General features: G+C 66.5%; 2 protein-coding genes across 2 annotated transcripts in view; one reads left to right on the top strand and one right to left on the bottom strand.

Moving 5' to 3' along the window:
* The window catches only part of LOC142593442 (dedicator of cytokinesis protein 2-like), an 89,015-nt gene that overhangs the window by 27,981 nt on the left and 43,684 nt on the right, over positions 1-17,350 (bottom strand). The window lies entirely within an intron of this gene.
* LOC142593443 (uncharacterized) lies at positions 1,390-14,332 on the top strand. The gene is made up of 3 exons (XM_075709507.1): positions 1,390-2,924; positions 9,318-9,392; positions 14,134-14,332. The coding sequence occupies exons 1-3, from the start codon at positions 1,390-1,392 to the stop codon at positions 14,330-14,332; spliced, it is 1,809 nt and encodes a 602-aa protein (XP_075565622.1).

Raw genomic sequence — 17,350 nt, 5'->3', positions numbered from 1 at the left:
CCGGTTGTGCCCCACACAGGATGGGTCCCCTGTGCCCAGTCCAGCCATCCCCACAAATGACGGGTCCCCTGTGCCCAGTGCAGCCATGCCCCACGCACGACAGGTCCCGTGCCCGCTCCAGCCATGCCCCACGCACGACAGGTCCCGTGCTCAGTGCAGCCATGCCCCACGCACGACAGGTCCTGTGCCCGCTCCAGCCATGCCCCACGCACGACAGGTCCCGTGCCCGCTCCAGCCATGCCCCACACACGACAGGTCCCGTGCTCAGTGCAGCCATGCCCCACGCACGACAGGTCCCGTGCCCAGTGCAGCCATATCCCATGCACGACAGGTCCCGTGCTCAGTGCAGCCATGCCCCACGCACGACAGGTCCCGTGCCCGCTCCAGCCATGCCCCATGCACGACAGGTCCCGTGCCCAGTGCAGCCATGCCCCACGCACGACAGGTCCCGTGCCCAGTGCAGCCATGCCCCACGCATGACAGGTCCCGTGCCCAGTGCAGCCATGCCCCACAAAGCTTGGGCACCCCACACCTTGTCCAGCCCCACGCAGAGCCGGTGCCCTGCCTACAGTGGATGCCCCACGTCCATCCGTCCCACGCAGGAGCCCCTCGTGCCCAGCCCAGCTCTGCCCCGTGCCCACGCGCAGCAGCCCCCCGTGCCTGCCCTGTGCCTGCCCTCCTGCAGCCAGCGCCCTGCGAACACGAGGCACCAGCCCCAGCGAGGCAGAGCTATTTTTAACAGCTGCTTCTGCTTGATTTGAGCTGCGAACTTGTAACGTGTTTATGCTAAAGGGGTTTCTTTTTTTCCTTCTCTCTTTGTGCTGAAGAGGCAGCGCCAGAGATCAAAGCTTGTCTCTTCGCGTTTTGTGATGGCGGGGCTGGCAGGGAGTGCGCAGATGCCGGCGGAGGCCAGCGGCTCCGCGGGGCAGCGCGGCGCGTGGGGGACGCTCCCCTCCTCAGGGGGCTGCAGTGGCGGGACCGGGGCTCACCCGCCTCTCTCTGTCCCCACAGGTCCGGGAGCCCAGAAGCCATGGGCAGGGACGGCTGGCTCCTGGCACCCCGGGCAGCCCGCCGCGGGCAGCTCTGAGCCGGGACGGACGCCAGCGGGACCATGGGCTACCGGCACCGTCGGGGCGGCGTGGCGGCAGGCGGGGCTGTCAGGGCGGCGTGCCGGGGGCTATAGGGCTGGGCGGCAGGCAGCATGCCCAGCGGCCCCTCGCCCGCCCCCCGCGCGGCATCCCCTCTCCACGGCGGCACGGGATGAGGCCGCCCGCCGCCCTGGGCAGCTCCGGGGACGGGTGCAGCCCAGGGCTCCGGCCGCCGGTGCTCGGCCCCCCACGCCCCGCCGCGGCGCCCCGCCACCGGGCAGCGGCCACGGGGCCCTGAGCCATGGTCAGCCGCGAGCCCCTTCCCGGCCCGGCCCCTGCCGGCGAGGGCGGCCAGGAGAAAGCCATGACGGTGCGCTCGGTGCTGCTCAACCGCGATTCACCCGACATCGAGAGCCGCCTCAAACGCCGGCGCAACCGCACGCAGCAGGTCCGCTTCAAGGACTTGGTGGAGGGCGGCACAGGGCGGGCGGCCAGCCCCACCGCGGGCCCCCCGGCCGCCCCCAGCCCCAACACCCCACGTGCCTCACCGCCCCCCAGGGACACCCCTGAGCCGGCGGCTCTCTGTGCCTCGCGGCGGGGCTGGCCCCAGGCCCAGCCAGGCTCGCTGACGCTGCCCATGCCCAGGAAGGCGTGCACGAGCACCGCCATCCAGACCTCCCCCAGCCTCCAGAAGCCCTTCCCGGCCTCCCAGCCCCGCAGCAAGAGCGTCTGCGACGTGGCCGGGGACGTGGTGCTGCCTGCGGCCACGGGGAGTGCCCGGTGCCCAGGGGCAGCCGCGTGCACTGGAGCCAACCGGGCCGTGCCCCCGCGGGCGCCCGGCAGCCTCCCCGTGCGTGACCACGCCGCAGTCCTCGCCCAGCACGCCGCCGTGCGCCGCGTGCCACTGCCGCCGCCCAGGGATCCCTGTCCCCCTTATCCGGGCCCGGCCGGCTGCCCCGCCGCCCGCTGCACCTCCCCGGTGCAGAGCTGCACCCCTGAGCCCTACCCGCCACCCCCTGCCTGCGCCCGGCTCCGCGGGAAGCCCGGGGGCGGCCGTGGGGCCCCCCCGCGCCCGGCCTCCATGCCCTGCGGTCAGCCCCGGCTGCCCGCCGAGCCGCGGGGGCTCGGCCGGAGCGACTCAGAGCGGAGCCTGCCCCACGGGCGCCCGCCGCCCCAGCTGTCGCCGCACCGCCAGCAGACCGTCCCCGCCACCGACACCCACGGCCTCCGCCAGCCAGCTCAGGGCAACCCCCCGCGGGACCCCCCGCCACCCCAGCACCAGCTCTGCGGCACGCCCTGGGGGGGGCCCTGCTGCACCTCGCCAGCCCCCATCCCACCAGCGCCAGGCTGGCACGGCTCTGCCGCCACCGCGCCGGAGAAGACACCAGCTCCGCTTAGCCATCCGGACCCCCACGGCATCTGCAGCCGGCTATGCACCGCTGAGCCTGGGCATGGCAGGGCAGGACCGGAGGGGCCCGGGGAGCCGCTGCCCCCGCCCCCGCAGGGCTCCGGTGTAGGGACGCAGCCAGCCGGGCGGGCACCGGAGGTCCCCCGGTACGGGCAGCCCTGCCTCACCACAGAGCAGTCGGAGACGCTGCGCCACATCCAGGACCTTCTGCAGCTGGTGGTGGTGGCCAAGGGGCCAGCGGGACCACCGGCGGGGGACAAGGACGCCCGGACATCTCAGGGAGAGGGCCCCCGGGGGCCCGGGGAGCAGGGGGACCTGCAGTCCCAGCTGCAGTCCCTGGAAGGGGTGCTGGAGACCAGCCAACAAACCATCCGGGTGCTGCTGGACGTCATCCAGGACCTGGAGAAGAAGGAGGCCCAGCGGGATGGGTGAGCAGGCGGGGATGGAGGCGGGGGCTGGGGGGGGCCGATGTTCCTGTTCGGGGCTGTGGATGGAGGATGGGGTGTTTTGGGTGGAGTTTTGGGTGCTGCCACCTCCCGGGTGCGTTTCCCTCTGAGAAGCTCAGAGCTGCCGTCCATGCACGTGCGGCACCGCGTCTTGGCGCGATGTCTCGCCCGCCCCAGCTTGTTCTGCATGTGCCAGTGGTGCCCTCCCCATGCCCAGGGACAGGGTGCAGGGGGGTGCAGGCCAGGGGGACGTGGGGAGCTGAGCCCCCTGCCCAGCTCTGGCGCGGCTGCCGTGCCCATCGGTCCCTGGCAGCGGAGATCTGGGAGGTCACGTCCTGACTGCAGGCGCAGCACAGCCATGGTGGGTGCCCTGGGGACGACGTCCCTGCCATGCCCCGGGGACAGCCTCCCTATTTCTCATGCCTGCTTTCAGCCCCACTCTTCGAGTTACCTAAGGCACAAATTTGGCGGCCGGTGCCTCAGTGACTGACGTGTCTGCACCCCGGGGAGGTGCCCACGCACCCCTGTCCTGCCCTGCCCTGCACCGGACCTGCTCCGCGAGTGGTGGGGCAAAGCATCCCCTGGGCCAATTTTCCTTGGCTTCCCAGATAGGTTTGCCAAACAGAGCAAGGTGTTAGAGGTCAGTCTGTGATGGCCCAGAGCTGAGACCCTCCAAACATAGAATCATAGAATCATAGAATCATAGAATTGTTTAGGTTGGAAAAGACCTTTAAGATCATCCAGTCCAACCATTAACCTACACTACCAAGTCCACACTAAACCAGTCAAGGGTAGACCAGACTGAACCATGTCCCCAAGTGCCACCTCTGCCCGTTTTTTGAACCCCTCCAGGGATGGGGACTCCCCCACCTCTCTGGGCAGCCTGTTCCAATGCTTGACCACTCTTTCTGTGAAGAAATTTTTCCTAATTTCCAACCTAAACCTCCCCTGGCGCAGCTGAAGCCCATTTCCTCTCGTGACACCTCTTGTGACATCTCACACAAGGGCCTCCAACCTCCCCGGAGATGTGAGGAGCTGCTCACCCCGTGCCATCGCGGCACCCTCCTGTAAAACCCTCTAGGCCATATTCGCCATGCCCCGAGACAGCCAGCTCTCACCAGGGCGGTGCAGCGATCCGGTCATTACATCTAACGAAGGCCATGCTGGCGGTAACTGAAGCGCAGGCAAAGCTGCCCTCGCGCCACCTCCCAGAGCAGTGCTGGTGGCCACCGGCGGTCTCTGGTCCAATGCCCACCGAAGGTGGGTGCAGCCAGGACGGGCTGCTCAGGACCTTGCCTGGCTGCAGTTTGGTGTCTGGGGGGATGGAGAACCCCCCCCAGGTCCCTGTCCTAGTGTTTGACCACCCTCGGGGTGAAACATGCTCCCAGTCTCTAGCGCTCGTGCAGCTTGTGCCCTCTGCTCCTCGCGGGGAAAGAAGCAGTGAAGAAAAATGTGTGGGCAGCCTTTGCAGTACCCAGCAGTGGCTGCGGCTCAGAATATTCCCATTACACTCCTGCCACGGTTCCCCTGGGCTGGCTGTCAGGGAGGCAGCCGCTTCGCCTGGGCACCCGCACCGGGAGCCTGCAAGGCTCCGCGCCGAGCGGCACGGCTCGGCCCGTCCTGCCCTCAGCCACCCGGCTGCCTGCGAGGTGGCCCCGGGGAGCACAGTGCTGGGGAGCATCCCCCACGCCTTAAGGGCAGCGTTTCGGGTACAGCCGTGCCGTGCTTCAGCGGCATGGGGACAGCCTGGGGCACCGGGACGGGAGAGCTCGTCAGCGCGGCAGCACGTTAGATTGGCCTCCCGGGTGGAGGGGGGCCCAGCCTGGCAGGGACACCGAGCTCGGCGTGCCGCAGTGGTATGGGTTTGCCTTGGCATGCGGTTTTGGGCAGGCAGGGTGGCACGTGGGAGATCTGGACCTGCCAGATGGGCAGCTCCTGGTAGCCCTGGCCCTGGCGTCTGCACACGTGTTTAATTGTTTTATCTAAACCAAATGACTGCTAAGGACCTCCTTCCAATTAGGGGCAGCAGAGGCGGTGCGGACCCCACAGAGGCATTGCAAGAGCGAGGCCCACACGGGTGTCTAGGCAGGGTGTGCAGCGCCATGCTCCCTCCTGGTGCCGGCTGCCCAGCCGCAGGCGCAGCCCGTGTGTGCCCGGCGCGGCCGGGAGCTGCCAGCAGCCCTGGGGCGCGGGGTCCCACGGGCCCTTCCCTGTGCTCCCAGCACCCGTTCCCCCTGGCCACGCGGGAGCTGCCTGCCCCGCTCGGCTTTGTGCGTGCCCCGGCTGCTCCTGCCCCGGCACAGCATGGGTGACCGTGCCGGCGGGGAGGAGAGTGTGGTCCGGGCCTTGGCTCTGTTTGCCCCAGAAGAGGAGCCGCACCAGCAGCTCAGCACACCCTGGCTCCCCGAGGAGTCCAGCACCCTGCCTGCGCTCTCCTGGCTTTTCAGAGCAAAGCGCTGGAAAAAGTGCGGCTTTTGGCCAAGCACGGCAGTGCTGCTCCTGCCTCTGTGGACGGGGACCTGAGAGCGGTGCCGGGGGCTCCAGCCAGGGCCAGGGCTGGGGTTCGCTCCTCCCACGATCGCTGCGTCAGCACGCAGCCCCCCGCACAGCCCACCTGCCCCTCGCCATGCAGCCCCCGCACAGCCCACCCTGCCCCTCACCATGCAGCCCCCCTCACCATGCAGCCCCCACGCAGCCCGCTCTGCCCCTCGCCATGCAGCCCCCCTTGCCATGCAGCCCCCCTTGCCATGCAGCCCCCGCACAGCCCGCCCTTCCCCTCGCCATGCAGCCCCCCTCGCCATGCAGCCCCCGCACAGCCCACCCTGCCCCTCGCCATGCAGCCCCTGCACAGCCCGCTCTGCCCCTCGCCATGCAGCCCCCCCTTGCCATGCAGCCCCCGCACAGCCTGCCCTTCCCCTCGCCATGCAGCCCCCCTCGCCATGCAGCCCCCGCACAGCCCGCCCTTCCCCTCGCCATGCAGCCCCCCTCGCCATGCAGCCCCCGCACAGCCCGCCCTTCCCCTCGCCATGCAGCCCCCCTCGCCATGCAGCCCCCGCACAGCCCGCCCTTCCCCTCGCCATGCAGCCCCCCTCACCATGCAGCCCCTGCACAGCCCGCTCTGCCCCTCGCCATGCAGCCCCCCCTTGCCATGCAGCCCCCCTCGCCATGCAGCCCCCGCACAGCCCGCTCTGCCCCTCGCCATGCAGCCCCCCTCGCCATGCAGCCCCCGCACAGCCCGCTCTGCCCCTCGCCGGGCAGTCGCCAGCGTGGCCCTGTCCCGGTTGCCCGAGGGGCTGCTGCCCGAGGGGCTGCGCGGCCGCTCAGAGGAGAAAGGCCGGGGAGCGACCCCCTGCCTGCGGTGTTGCCCTCTGGGGTGCCCGTAGACCCGTGGCCGTGCCGAGCCTCGTCCCTGCGGGGTACGGCGAGGGCATGTGCAGAGCAGCGCCTGTTGAGAGCGCAGGTTTGCTCGTGCGGTCAGAATTGAGTTTGTCTGCTTGGGAAGCTGATTTAGCTTCACTGCGGGCAGCTAATTAAGATCTCGGCTGTGTATACTGTTGCAGTCAAATGAGCAAACAAGATGCCCGGAGACATAAGGAATGGGATAGGAAATCACATAAAAAATTATCCTAGTGTCCTGATGCTGAGGAACAGCGTGGCCTCATTTGCCACGGGTCAGCATCAGGCGGGCGCGTGGTGGCCCCACGGCGCCCGCCATGCACCGCAGCACTGCCACCAGCCCTGACGCCGTTCATGGTGTAACGTCCTCACAGGGTCCCGGTGTTTACCACCAGCAACATCCCACACCAAACACCTATCTCGGGATTAGATCTCATCCTGGTAGAGAGGCACAGTTTATACGTTAGATAGCCACACACATATATATGTACCAGATATATATATATAAAAAGTTATCGTGATCTAATTTATGTGCTAAGAGTATAATCCCAATTGTAATATATAATTTGGTGCAGTAAAAGACCTAGTTTTTGAGGACAGAGAACAATCATGATCAAGGTCAAGTAATAGGAGGAAGACTTAAACAGGAAAATGCGACTGCTATGTGGGACATGGGGGTGTTTTCTCAGCTGTCCCCCAAAAGCCGCAGCCTGCACTGCCTAAGAGGGGCGATGGCGATGCGGAGATGGCGTCTGCAAGGGTGACCAAAAGCATTTCACAGGGCCCTTTTCTTACAGCTCTGAGAGCAACCAGAGTTGGGGCACCACCAGGGCCAGCTGCTGACAGTGCGGGGGTGCTGGGGGTCTGCGGGCAGCTCCCTGGCACAGCCCCGGCACCCTGGGGGCTCAGGGGCTGCAAAGCCAAAGGCACAGAAGCTCTGTTCAGAGAAGCTGCAGGCTGCTAAGCAGGGAGAGACATCAGTGGACCATTTCCCCGGGGAGGTGGCGGCTCTCCTGCTGGCAGCCAAAGCCAGGGCCACCGGTGGCTCGTGGAGGCTGCTGAGCCCAGGGGAACATCGGGCTGGTGCTGCGGCTGGGCGAGCGGTTCACTGCCGGCGCCTGGCACCCAGGGGAGCATCGGGCTGGTGCTGCAGCCGGGCGAGGGGTTCACTGCCGGTACCCAGCACCCAGGGGAGCATCGGGCTGGTGCTGCAGCCGGGCGAGGGGTTCACTGCCAGTACCCAGCACCCAGGGGAGCATCGGGCTGGTGCTGCAGCCGGGCGAGGGGTTCACTGCCGGTACCCAGCACTCAGGGGAGCATCGGGCTGGTGCTGCGGCTGGGCGAGGGGTTCACTGCCGGTACCCAGCACCCAGGGGAGCATCGGGCTGGTGCTGCAGCCGGGCGAGGGGTTCACTGCCGGTACCCAGCACCCAGGGGAGCATCGGGCTGGTGCTGCAGCCGGGCGAGGGGTTCACTGCCGGCCCCTGGCACCCAGGGGAGCATCGGGCTGGTGCTGCAGCCGGGCGAGGGGTTCACTGCCGGTACCCAGCACCCAGGGGAGCATCGGGCTGGTGCTGCAGCCGGGCGAGGGGTTCACTGCCGGTACCCAGCACCCAGGGGAGCATCGGGCTGGTGCTGCAGCCGGGCGAGGGGTTCACTGCCGGCCCCTGGCACCCAGGGGAGCATCGGGCTGGTGCTGCAGCCGGGCGAGGGGTTCACTGCCGGTACCCAGCACCCAGGGGAGCATCGGGCTGGTGCTGCGGCCGGGCGAGGGGTTCACTGCCGGTACCCAGCACCCAGGGGAGCATCGGGCTGGTGCTGCGGCCGGGCGAGGGGTTCACTGCCGGTACCCAGCACCCAGGGGAGCATCGGGCTGGTGCTGCGGCCGGGCGAGGGGTTCACTGCCGGTACCCAGCACCCAGGGGAGCATCGGGCTGGTGCTGCGGCCGGGCGAGGGGTTCACTGCTGGTCCCCGGCACCCCACGGCTGCCTGGCCTGGGCGACGCCAGGACGCTGCGGCCAGTGGACACCCTGCGCTTGCGGGGCGGCAGGAGCTGGGAGGTGCCGGTGGCAGGCAGTGGGGATGCCGACAGCGCTCCGTCTGCATGGGGGGACCAGAGCACAGAGCCGGTCCTGGGGAGCAGGCAGCCCGGGGGGCTCTGGGCAGGAGGGCAGCAGGGCAGGCAGATGGGCTGGGGGTGCACTGGGGCTGGTGTTTAGCACCGGCAGCAGAAACATTCAGGGTGCAGATACCTTCTGCAGAGGTCGGGGAGGAGGACTGCTTGGGGGTTGAGCTGAGCTTTGGGGCTCGTCAGCTTAAAGTGAGTCCCATGCACCTTCCCTGGAGGAGGATGCTTCTCTGGTGCAAAAGCATCAAAAAGAGGTAAATCCCGAGTTTGGCATAGGCTGGCGATTAGTCTGGAGCATCTCCCTCTGCCCATCTGTCAGGGCACTGCTGTGTGCTCCGAGTGCCCCCGCACAGACCTGGCTCTGCCCACGGTCTCGCTCCCTCGGAGGCACCGTGTGTGGGGAGATGCACGGTGGCCTGGGGGGGCCACGGCGTGAGGTGCAGCTCTGAGATGGAGATGGAAGGAGGTGTGAAGGATTTGGGGCTTCTGCTGTGCCTGTCTCTGGTTTGCAACCATCTGAGAAATCTGCGGAGCTGAGAGGTGGCCTGGCATCAAACAGCATCTCTCGAGAGGAGAGGAGCTGGGATCCAGGGAAGAGAGGAGCTGGGAACCAGGGAAGACAGGAGCTGGGAACCAGGGAACACAGGAGCTGAGAACCAGGGAAGACAGGAGCTGGGATCCAGGGAAGACAGGAGCTGAGAACCAGGGAACACAGGAGCTGGATCCGGGCTCCTGGCTCCTGGAATGTGAACCTGAGATGCAGATGAGGGTCCTGGGGGCAGCTGGGGGGGCACAGGCGGACAGAGCGAGGCCGGGTCTCCAGGCTCACAGCACTTCTGCTCCGTCGCAGGCGGCACTCGTACCGGACAGGGCAAGACATCGCCAACTGCGGGACCTGCCGGGACTGTGCCTGCATCATCTACAGGTAGGAGCCAGCTCTGCCACCCTGCACGTTCCCAGTGGGGGCCCCTGCTCTCCTCCGCCCCTCGGACTCCTAATTCGGCTACGAGGCCAAGGTGCGGGGGAGTTGCGAGTCTTCACTCCTGGGGACCGTGCTGGGGGATGGAGGGGACCTGCCCATGGGCGCTCCATCTCCTGTCCCTGTGGCAGGGAGGGTGCTCAGGGCACCCCGAGCCGCGAGAGGCTGCAGGGTCTCACCCTGTCCGGGTCTGAGCTGTCCCCGGAGGGACGTGGCACTAACGCAGGCGCAGCTTTTCCTCTCCTGTCCCTGCCTGCAGAGGAGCTCTCTGTCACAGAAATGCCTCCAGCGCCTTAGGACAGGCACAAACTCTGCTGTACAGGACCAGCTAAGGCCCCGTGCCAGGTCCCTGGCAGAGGCCATTGCAGGAAGCTCAAGGGAAATGGTGATGGGGACAGGTGATGGCACAGGGAGCGGCTGTCCCCGTGCCGTGCGTGCAGCGCCGTGTCCTTGCTCCTCGTCCTGCTTATCCATGTCCCCAGGGGCCCAGCCTGTCTGTGGCCCCGCAGCAGCTGGGGACACAGAGGGCTGCCAGCCCCGCTGTCCCTGTAGCCACCCCTGCTCCCAGGACACCGCGTACGGACCGCTCCCGGGTGTCAGGGCCACCACGCACAGAAAGGCCATTGCCAAGGCCTCTGCGCCTGCTGGGAGGCTCCCATGGGACTGCAGAGAAGATGGCAGCGCCTGTCATGCCAAAAGACAGTTTGGTGCAAAACGCAGCCCAGCCTCACGGCCTGGGGCCCAGCCGGCAGCTGTGCACCCCGAGGGACACAGAGGTGTGCTCGTCGGCGCTTTGGCCAGCACAGAGCAACCTGGGGGCCCAGGCAGAGCTGCAGCAGAGCCAGGGATGTGGCAGATTTGGGGATGCATTCCCGTGCCTCGGCCGGACCCGGAGGACCGCCGTCCCCCAGGCTCTGCTGCTGCCGAGGCCAAGCAGAGAGGCCAGACCCAGGCCCGGCCCAGGTGGGTGGGCTGCGGCGCCCGGGCAGGCGGGACGGGGGCAGCAGGACAGAGATTTGAGCCATTTGAGCCAGAGCCTGAGCCTGGGCTGTGCTGAGGGCAGGGCGGCGCAGCCGCCCATCCCTGGACTATTTCTGTCTTGGCTGGGTGACCCCTTCCTCTGCCAGGAGTCCTCAGGTGGGGCTCGCGGGCTGCTCCCCACCAGCAGCACACTCGGGCTGGCCGTGGGCTTACAGCCTCCCCTCTCTCCTCGTGGCCCTAAAGGCAGCATCTCCCCTGGCAGGGTACACCGTGCCAGGGCTTGGTCACACGTCTGCCCTGCCAGCCCCGTGCCAGGCAGGGTGCTGAAGCTGTGCCTGGAGACGGCTGGCAGCCGGCATGCCGGGACCCCTCGGCGGCGGATTTGGAGGGGCACGGGTGCTGGCATGGCACAGGTGCTCGCTGTCCTCGGAGCAGCGCTCAGGTCACCGGGCCAGCCAAGGAGCTGTCCTGGCACACCGGTGCCAGCTCTTCCCCCAGCGCGCTGCCAGGGCTCCCAGCACAGGTACAGGCACCTCACCGCACTGCAGCCAGCTCCTACCACGCGTTGAAAGGCAGAGTAGGGTCCTGGTGTTACTTGGCCTGAATCTGGTCTCTTTATCTCTGCGGAGAGCAGCTCCTGCTCCCAAGAGTAGATGGGGTGATTTTCATGAAAGACAGCTGACTGGCTGCAGCTGGAAGGGGAGCTGCTCCAGTTCAACGGCAGAGCATATTGGCTGTAAAAGCAATATATCGGGGAAAGCCTCATTAGTGGCTGGTGGGTGGGCTTGCTCGCTCACTCTGAGTCCAGGCTGTATCTCGTTGTCCCTGTGCCAGATTCGCACAGACACTGCAGACAGGCTGCCGGTCGCGCATGGGGTTCCTGCCCTTCGCTGGGGTCCGGGACCGCGGGGCCTCAGCTCTGCTTCCCCGGCGTTGGCACTGGCTTGGGGCGTGGAAGCACTTTCCTCCCCTGCCCTCTCTCCTCAGAGCCCATTTGGTCTCGGGGAAGGGCATCTCACGCCCTCCCGGTGCAGGCAGTGACGTGGCCAGGGCCCTCTCCCCATCAGCCCTGTGGGAATTGGGGAGCTGCAGTTTTGCCCGAGCCTTCTGCCCGTCCAGGCACCCGTGGGTGCCTGTTTGCCCCTCCGGCTGTGCAGCCTGCCATCGCCCTCTGTGCACGTGCAGGTGCCTGGCCACGCGTGTTCTCATTTTGCTATTAATTAGGCTTACTCTGCTAGCACTCGGAAGTGCAGGATGCGGTGCGCAGAGCTGATGCTGAGCAGCACTCCGCAGTGTGCGCATGGGACGGTTTAGCCATTGCCCCTCTGTGCTTTTGTGAGTGCTGCGCGTGGGATGGACACGCTCCGGGCACCTCCGGGCACCTCTGGGCTGGGGGTACCCTGTCACCAGCCCTCACTGCACCAGCATCCTCGTGCCCCCTGCGCCGGCTGCCCTATGCACCCATGCCGCCGCGGCAGTGCTGCGTCTGTCTCTTGTTCCCTGCTTATTTACACCACGAACTCTCCTGCTGTAGCTCGTGGGGGACTTCACTGCTAATTGGGTCTGACGAGCCTGTCTCCACGCGGCACTGTGGTGGGGAGAGATGTCACATCTGGGGGAGGTGGCTCCCTGTAATTGCCAGGCTCCTGCTGGGGACTCCCTCTGGGCTTCGCTGCCGTCCGCATGATGAGAAGAGGCTCCGGTGGGACACGGGACACGGGGCGGGGAGAGCAGGGGCAGCAGCAAGCGCAGTGCACCGGGTGCCAGGAGCCAGGGCACAGCTCCTGGCACCGGCCCTCCAGGATCGCCCGCAGCAGGAGCAGACCTGCCCACTTGCGTCCCATCCCAGGGCCACGCACGAACACGCCAGCTGTGCACTCCCATAGTGGTCCTGAGCCCTTCCTCTGCGTCTGTGCTGGGAAGTTGGGGTGCCTCCCCATGCTGCCCCCCCGTAAGGGGCTGTCTGCTGTCGCTCACCCTTTTTGCTAGAAATAGCTGGGGACACTTGGTGTCCTTGCAGGGCGAGGTGACGGGAGGTGACAGGAGGTGTTAGCGTGCCGCGTGGGGCTCGCAGGGCACTCCCCGTGCGTGGGGCGGCTGCGCCACGTGCACGGTCACGGGCACACACCGCAGCACCTTGCTGATCTGGTGGGACGTGGCTGGTGTGAGGAGATCGGGGCACTTTCTGCGTGAGGAAGCATCGTGGCACGTGGCTGCCAGCAGCCAGCCCGAGCGCGCACTTGCTGCAGCTGCCCTCAGCCCACCAGCTCCAGTGCTGGCGGCAGCAGTGGCAGGACGAGACACCCTGGGCCCAGGGATGGGCAGCCCCTCTCCGGGGGGCTCAGTGCTAACTGGGGTCCCACAGACCCTGGGCTCACCCCCCTGTGTCAGCACCAGTCCCTGGCTAGGGCAGCTGGCCGCCTCCCTGCCCCGGGCAGGTTGCAGGCAAAGTCTTGGCGTGTGTTTGAGCTGGGAGGGACCCTGCAGCCCCAGGGGGACGGAGCAGCACCACCAGAAGCCGTACCCTGCGCAGGGGAGCACATCGCTGTCCTGCAGCGAGGGGATGGCAGCAAGGGAAGCACGCTGCCATGGCTGGTGACTACAGGGTGCCCGGCATGTCCAGAGCCTTTCTCTGCCCGCCCCTCCATGCTGGGAGCGCATTTGCCTTGCTGAGGACCGCCAGCCCTTGCAGCCGTGCCACCGGTCCCTGCGCAGCACTACCGGGCGTTGCTGCTGATGGCCGGATCAGGGCAGAGGAGCCGCTGCACTCCTAAGCTGGGGGCTCTGCCTCTACTGCAGGAAACCCCAATTGCCCGGTGCCTCAGTGCCACCTGCGCAGCGTGCCGGGAATACGTCCCTGGCGCTTACGGAGGCCCCTTGCAGATCAGCTCCCCAGGAGGGACTTGGCGTCTTTGTCCTTGCTTAGGGCAGGTGTTGAGGGTGAAGGAGCTCTGGCAAGCAGGCGAAACAGGAAAAAGCACAGTCAAGCCCGAGAGAACAGCAGAGGCAGCACCTTTCTCACCCAGCTGGATAAGAAAGAAGGTGCGGGGGGACAGCTGAGGGTGACCCATCCCAAAATACACCCTGCCACCAGGTCAGGGGCTGTTTGTTGGTCTGTGCCTCTGGAAGGAACGGTCCCCGGATGCTCCAGCACAGCAGGTTTAGCCGTGCGGTGCCACGTGCCCAGCTGCAGACTGCGCTGCCGCAGGCGGGACGGCTGTTTGGGATGGATCCGGCCCCCACACCCCCCCCACTTACAGCCTCTGAGGGTGAGGGTGGTGGGCAGGAGCTGTCTGAAGGGCATGCCAGCAGGATGTCCCCTCGCAGGGGTGCACGGAGACCCCGGGAAGTCTGCCTACCAGGAAAGCTGCCAGAGAAACGCTCAAACGGCCACTCTGCACCACAGGCTCCTGTGTGAGGCCCCTGCCCTTCCCGTGGGCTCAGTCGTCCCCTCCAGCCGCAGCACGACAGCCACTGAAGCCAGGCTGGTCCCCTGCCACGCGTGCCGTCCCCGTGCAGCAGCCTCAGGAGCGCGGCGGGGCTGAGCTCCCCGGGGACGTGCCCTGGGGACGTGCGGGGGACTGAGCTCCCCGGGGGTCTTGGTGCAGGGGTGGATGCGGGCGCCGGGACGTGGAGCTGCGGCGGGCAGGGGGTCCCGGCAGGCGATGCCCTCTAACGCCGTCCCCTTCGCCCTGCTCGCCTGCAGCGTGGAGCATGATTTCCGGCAGCAGGAGGGCCGCTTCCAGCGGGTGCTGAGCCATATCGAGGGCGACACGACGCCGAGCTCCCCCGCAGCGGCGGCGGGGGCCGTCCTGCCGCCCAGGCAAGAGCCGTCGCCGGTGACGAAGCTGCCTGCGAAGCTGGATGTGAAGAAATCCAGGCGCAAATGCTTCTGGTTCCTGTGAGCCGGCAGTGCCTGGCGGGCCCGGGGCACGGGGGCACCATCCCAGCACTGACCCCCTGCCCACGTCTCCTTCCTCCTCTCCCTCCCTCTGACGGTAGGGTTTGGGTAGCACCAGCTTTTATATTTTTAACTGTTCAGTTTAATCTATCGAAGCCCCTGTGTAAATAAGGCGAGGGGAACAACGGCTGTATTTAATGAGAATTCAATAAATTCTACGGAGACGCTATTTTTGTTACATCCTCTCCCACCTGTGCACTTCTGTTCTGGGTGAGGATGAGGAGGGGGCTGGTAGCCATTCCCCTGCATGGGCTGCAGGGCTTGCCCAGCCCCAGGCACCCGCAGTCCCTTGGTGAGAGCAGCCTCGGGCCCTCCTCTGCCTCGGGGCTCCCCGAGGGCCGCCTGGACCCCCGGTGCTGCCAGCCTGCCCGGCTGAAACCAGCGCCCGTCCCTGCACCCCACAGTGTGGGCTGCTCACCTGTCCCCCCCCCGGCCACTGCCTGCAGGTTAGCCAGGAGTGCCGAGGGTTTCTCCTGCAGCCCTAGTCAGAGACGGTGGAAAATGGGACCCTGGCCAGCAGAGAGGAGACCCCCAGGTGGGAGGGCAGGCTGGGGGGGTCCCGGGGGCCATGGCTTTCCTTCCAGCGAGCTCCCCTGTGCGAGGCTGGGGGGCTGAGCCCCGCACAGCCTGCCTGCACCCGGGGCTGCCACAGGAGCGAGGGCTGCTTGGGGCTGCTGGGGCTAGAAATTCCATCTCCCCCTTCACAGCCGGCTGGCAGGGCCTCCCTGGCTGCAGGACGCACTGCCTAATTACAGGGAGAAAGGAATTAGCATCTCAAATATTCCAGCCTCTGCAAGGCTGCTCATGAGAGGAGAAATTCAGCATCAGTTTAATGAGGGTCCCAGATGAAAGCGGCCGGCGGCAGCAGTGCGAGGCGAGTGTGTGCGGCGCAGTACGTGCTCCCCATGCTCCCGCCATCCCGCCGGGATGAGCTGTGCCCTGAGCACCCTCCGCTGCCGTGGAGCCGCAGGGCGATCGCTCCCCGCAGCCTGGGGCTGGGCGACGCTGCCCGCACGCAGCACCGGGGCTCTTGCCTCAGCGTCCGCCGGTGGCAGGAGCAGTCACAGCCCTGCCAGCGGGGCCACTGGCCTCGGAGAGGAGGACATTGCCCAGCCTCCTCCGGGAAGTGCCTGCTGCCCTGGGCCACAGCAAGAGGCTGTGGCAACCAGAGGTCTGGCGAGGGGGCGGAGGGCAGGAAGGTCTGGCCATGGCCTCTCCAGCTGGCACCCGCACCATAGAATCATAGAATCACAGAATCGTTTATGTTGGAAAAGCTCTTTAAGATCACCCAGTCCAACCAGTAACCTAACACTGCCAACTCCACCACTAAACCCATTAAGGGTCGAGTAGCAATTTCACGTTTCCTGGCTTGGGGGCTGGATTATTTATAATGAAAGTAAAAACCAGGAATCGCTAAGGTTGGAAAGGATCTCCAAGATCATCAGCCCAACCATCAACCCAACACCCCCATGCCCACTAAACCATGTCCCCAAGTGCCACCTCTGCCCGTTTGTTGAACCCCTCCAGGGATGGGGACTCCCCCACCTCTCTGGGCAGCCTGTTCCAATGCTTGACCACCCCTTCCGTGAAGAAATTTTTCCTAATATCCAATCTAAGGGTACCATGGTACCGCAAAGCAGGAGACTCGCACGCACAGAAGCTGACACAGTGTTAAGCCCCATCCCTTGTGCCGGGGACCCGCCTGGCGCTCGCTGGGCTGCAACCTGGCATTGCCAGGAGGGGCCGGCGGTGCCGAGGGGACCCCGTGGTGCCGAGGAGCCCCAACAGCTCGGCCATGGGAGATGCTGCAGCACCCTGCACCAGCCCCGCTCACCAGCAGCCGCCCGAGCCTCAGTCGCAGCCTCTCCTGCGGCAGCTCGTCCCTTCCCTGCAGAGCGCTCCTGAGCCCCATGGGACGGGGCCGAGCTGTCAAGGCGGTGGCAGGGGAGGCCGGAGGCGTCTCAGAACCCCAATTCCTGGGACAGTGAACCTGGGCTGCTCCTCCCTTCTTGCCCAGCAGCAACAGGACGGACAGAGGCCACCCCCGGCATGGGCAGCCGTGTCTCTGGTCCCCCCAGGCCTTCCCGGCAGCCAGAGCTGCTGGAGCAGCCCGGGCTGAGGGGCCTCGGACACCGGGATGAAAGCAGCCTCGGACACCGGGATGAAAGCAGCCTCAGACACCGGGATGAAAGCAGGGGCTGCAGCAGTGGCATGGGAATCATGAACGGCACTGGGAAAGCTGCCAGACGGCGTTTCTGGAGCCCGGCAGGGCCAGCGCATGGGAAGGGGAGCAAGTGGTGAGAGCGGGGCGCAGCCAAAGGATCGCTCCCCTTCTCCCACACTGCATATGGGGCCACGCTTCAGCACCCAGTGTCCCTCCTCGCCTCTGTCACAGCCTAGCAGAGCATGCCCAACAGCTCTTTTTGCTCTTGCTTCCTCTGGCACTGAATCATGCAGCCTGGGAACAAAGGCTAAAAGCAAGACGATACCAAATGCAGCCCTGTACGCACCTCCTGCCCAAGTCACATCTCCTGCCTGAATCGTATCCGGTGCTGAGAGCTCCCTGTGCCCACCAGGCACAGCTCCAGCCGTGCGGTTTTCGGCAGCAGAGCCCCTTGTGCCTGGGCACGTGCCAGGGACTGCACCCATCGGCTCAGCTAGCAAAGCCACCCAGGATGGCAGAGCCGCTGTCGGGAAACATCACCACAGGGCTGCACCGCCACGGCTGTGCCGGCCGAGCGGGCAGGGGAGGGCAGGCTGAGCCGGGAGCTGGAGGGGAGACCTCGCACCTCCCCTGCCCCTTGGGGGTACAAGAAGGGGTCACTGGGCAGGGAGCGGCAATGCCGGTGCCTCAGCGTGTTGGTGGGAGCAATCCCAGCACCTGGGATGCCTGCAGACCAGGGCAGCCTCATCTGCTGGAGAGCATGGGCAGGGCCACTGAACATAAAGCTCCTGTCCTGCC

This window comes from Pelecanus crispus, chromosome 4 (genome assembly GCF_030463565.1).
Source record: "Pelecanus crispus isolate bPelCri1 chromosome 4, bPelCri1.pri, whole genome shotgun sequence".
Classification (NCBI taxonomy): Eukaryota; Metazoa; Chordata; class Aves; order Pelecaniformes; family Pelecanidae; genus Pelecanus; species Pelecanus crispus.
Note: the sequence above shows the minus strand (reverse complement) of the source record. Positions and strands in the feature narration are given on the sequence as shown.

What these genes read in the sequence shown, in the direction of transcription:
- LOC142593443 (XM_075709507.1), top strand. Translation starts at nt 1,390, where the DNA reads ATGGTCAGCCGCGAGCCCCTTCCCGGCCCGGCCCCTGCCGGCGAGGGC. An exon ending in AAGGAGGCCCAGCGGGATGG is followed by an intron (nt 2,925 to 9,317) that starts GTGAGCAGGCGG and finishes GCTCCGTCGCAG; the next exon opens with GCGGCACTCGTACCGGACAG. An exon ending in TGTGCCTGCATCATCTACAG is followed by an intron (nt 9,393 to 14,133) that starts GTAGGAGCCAGC and finishes GCTCGCCTGCAG; the next exon opens with CGTGGAGCATGATTTCCGGC.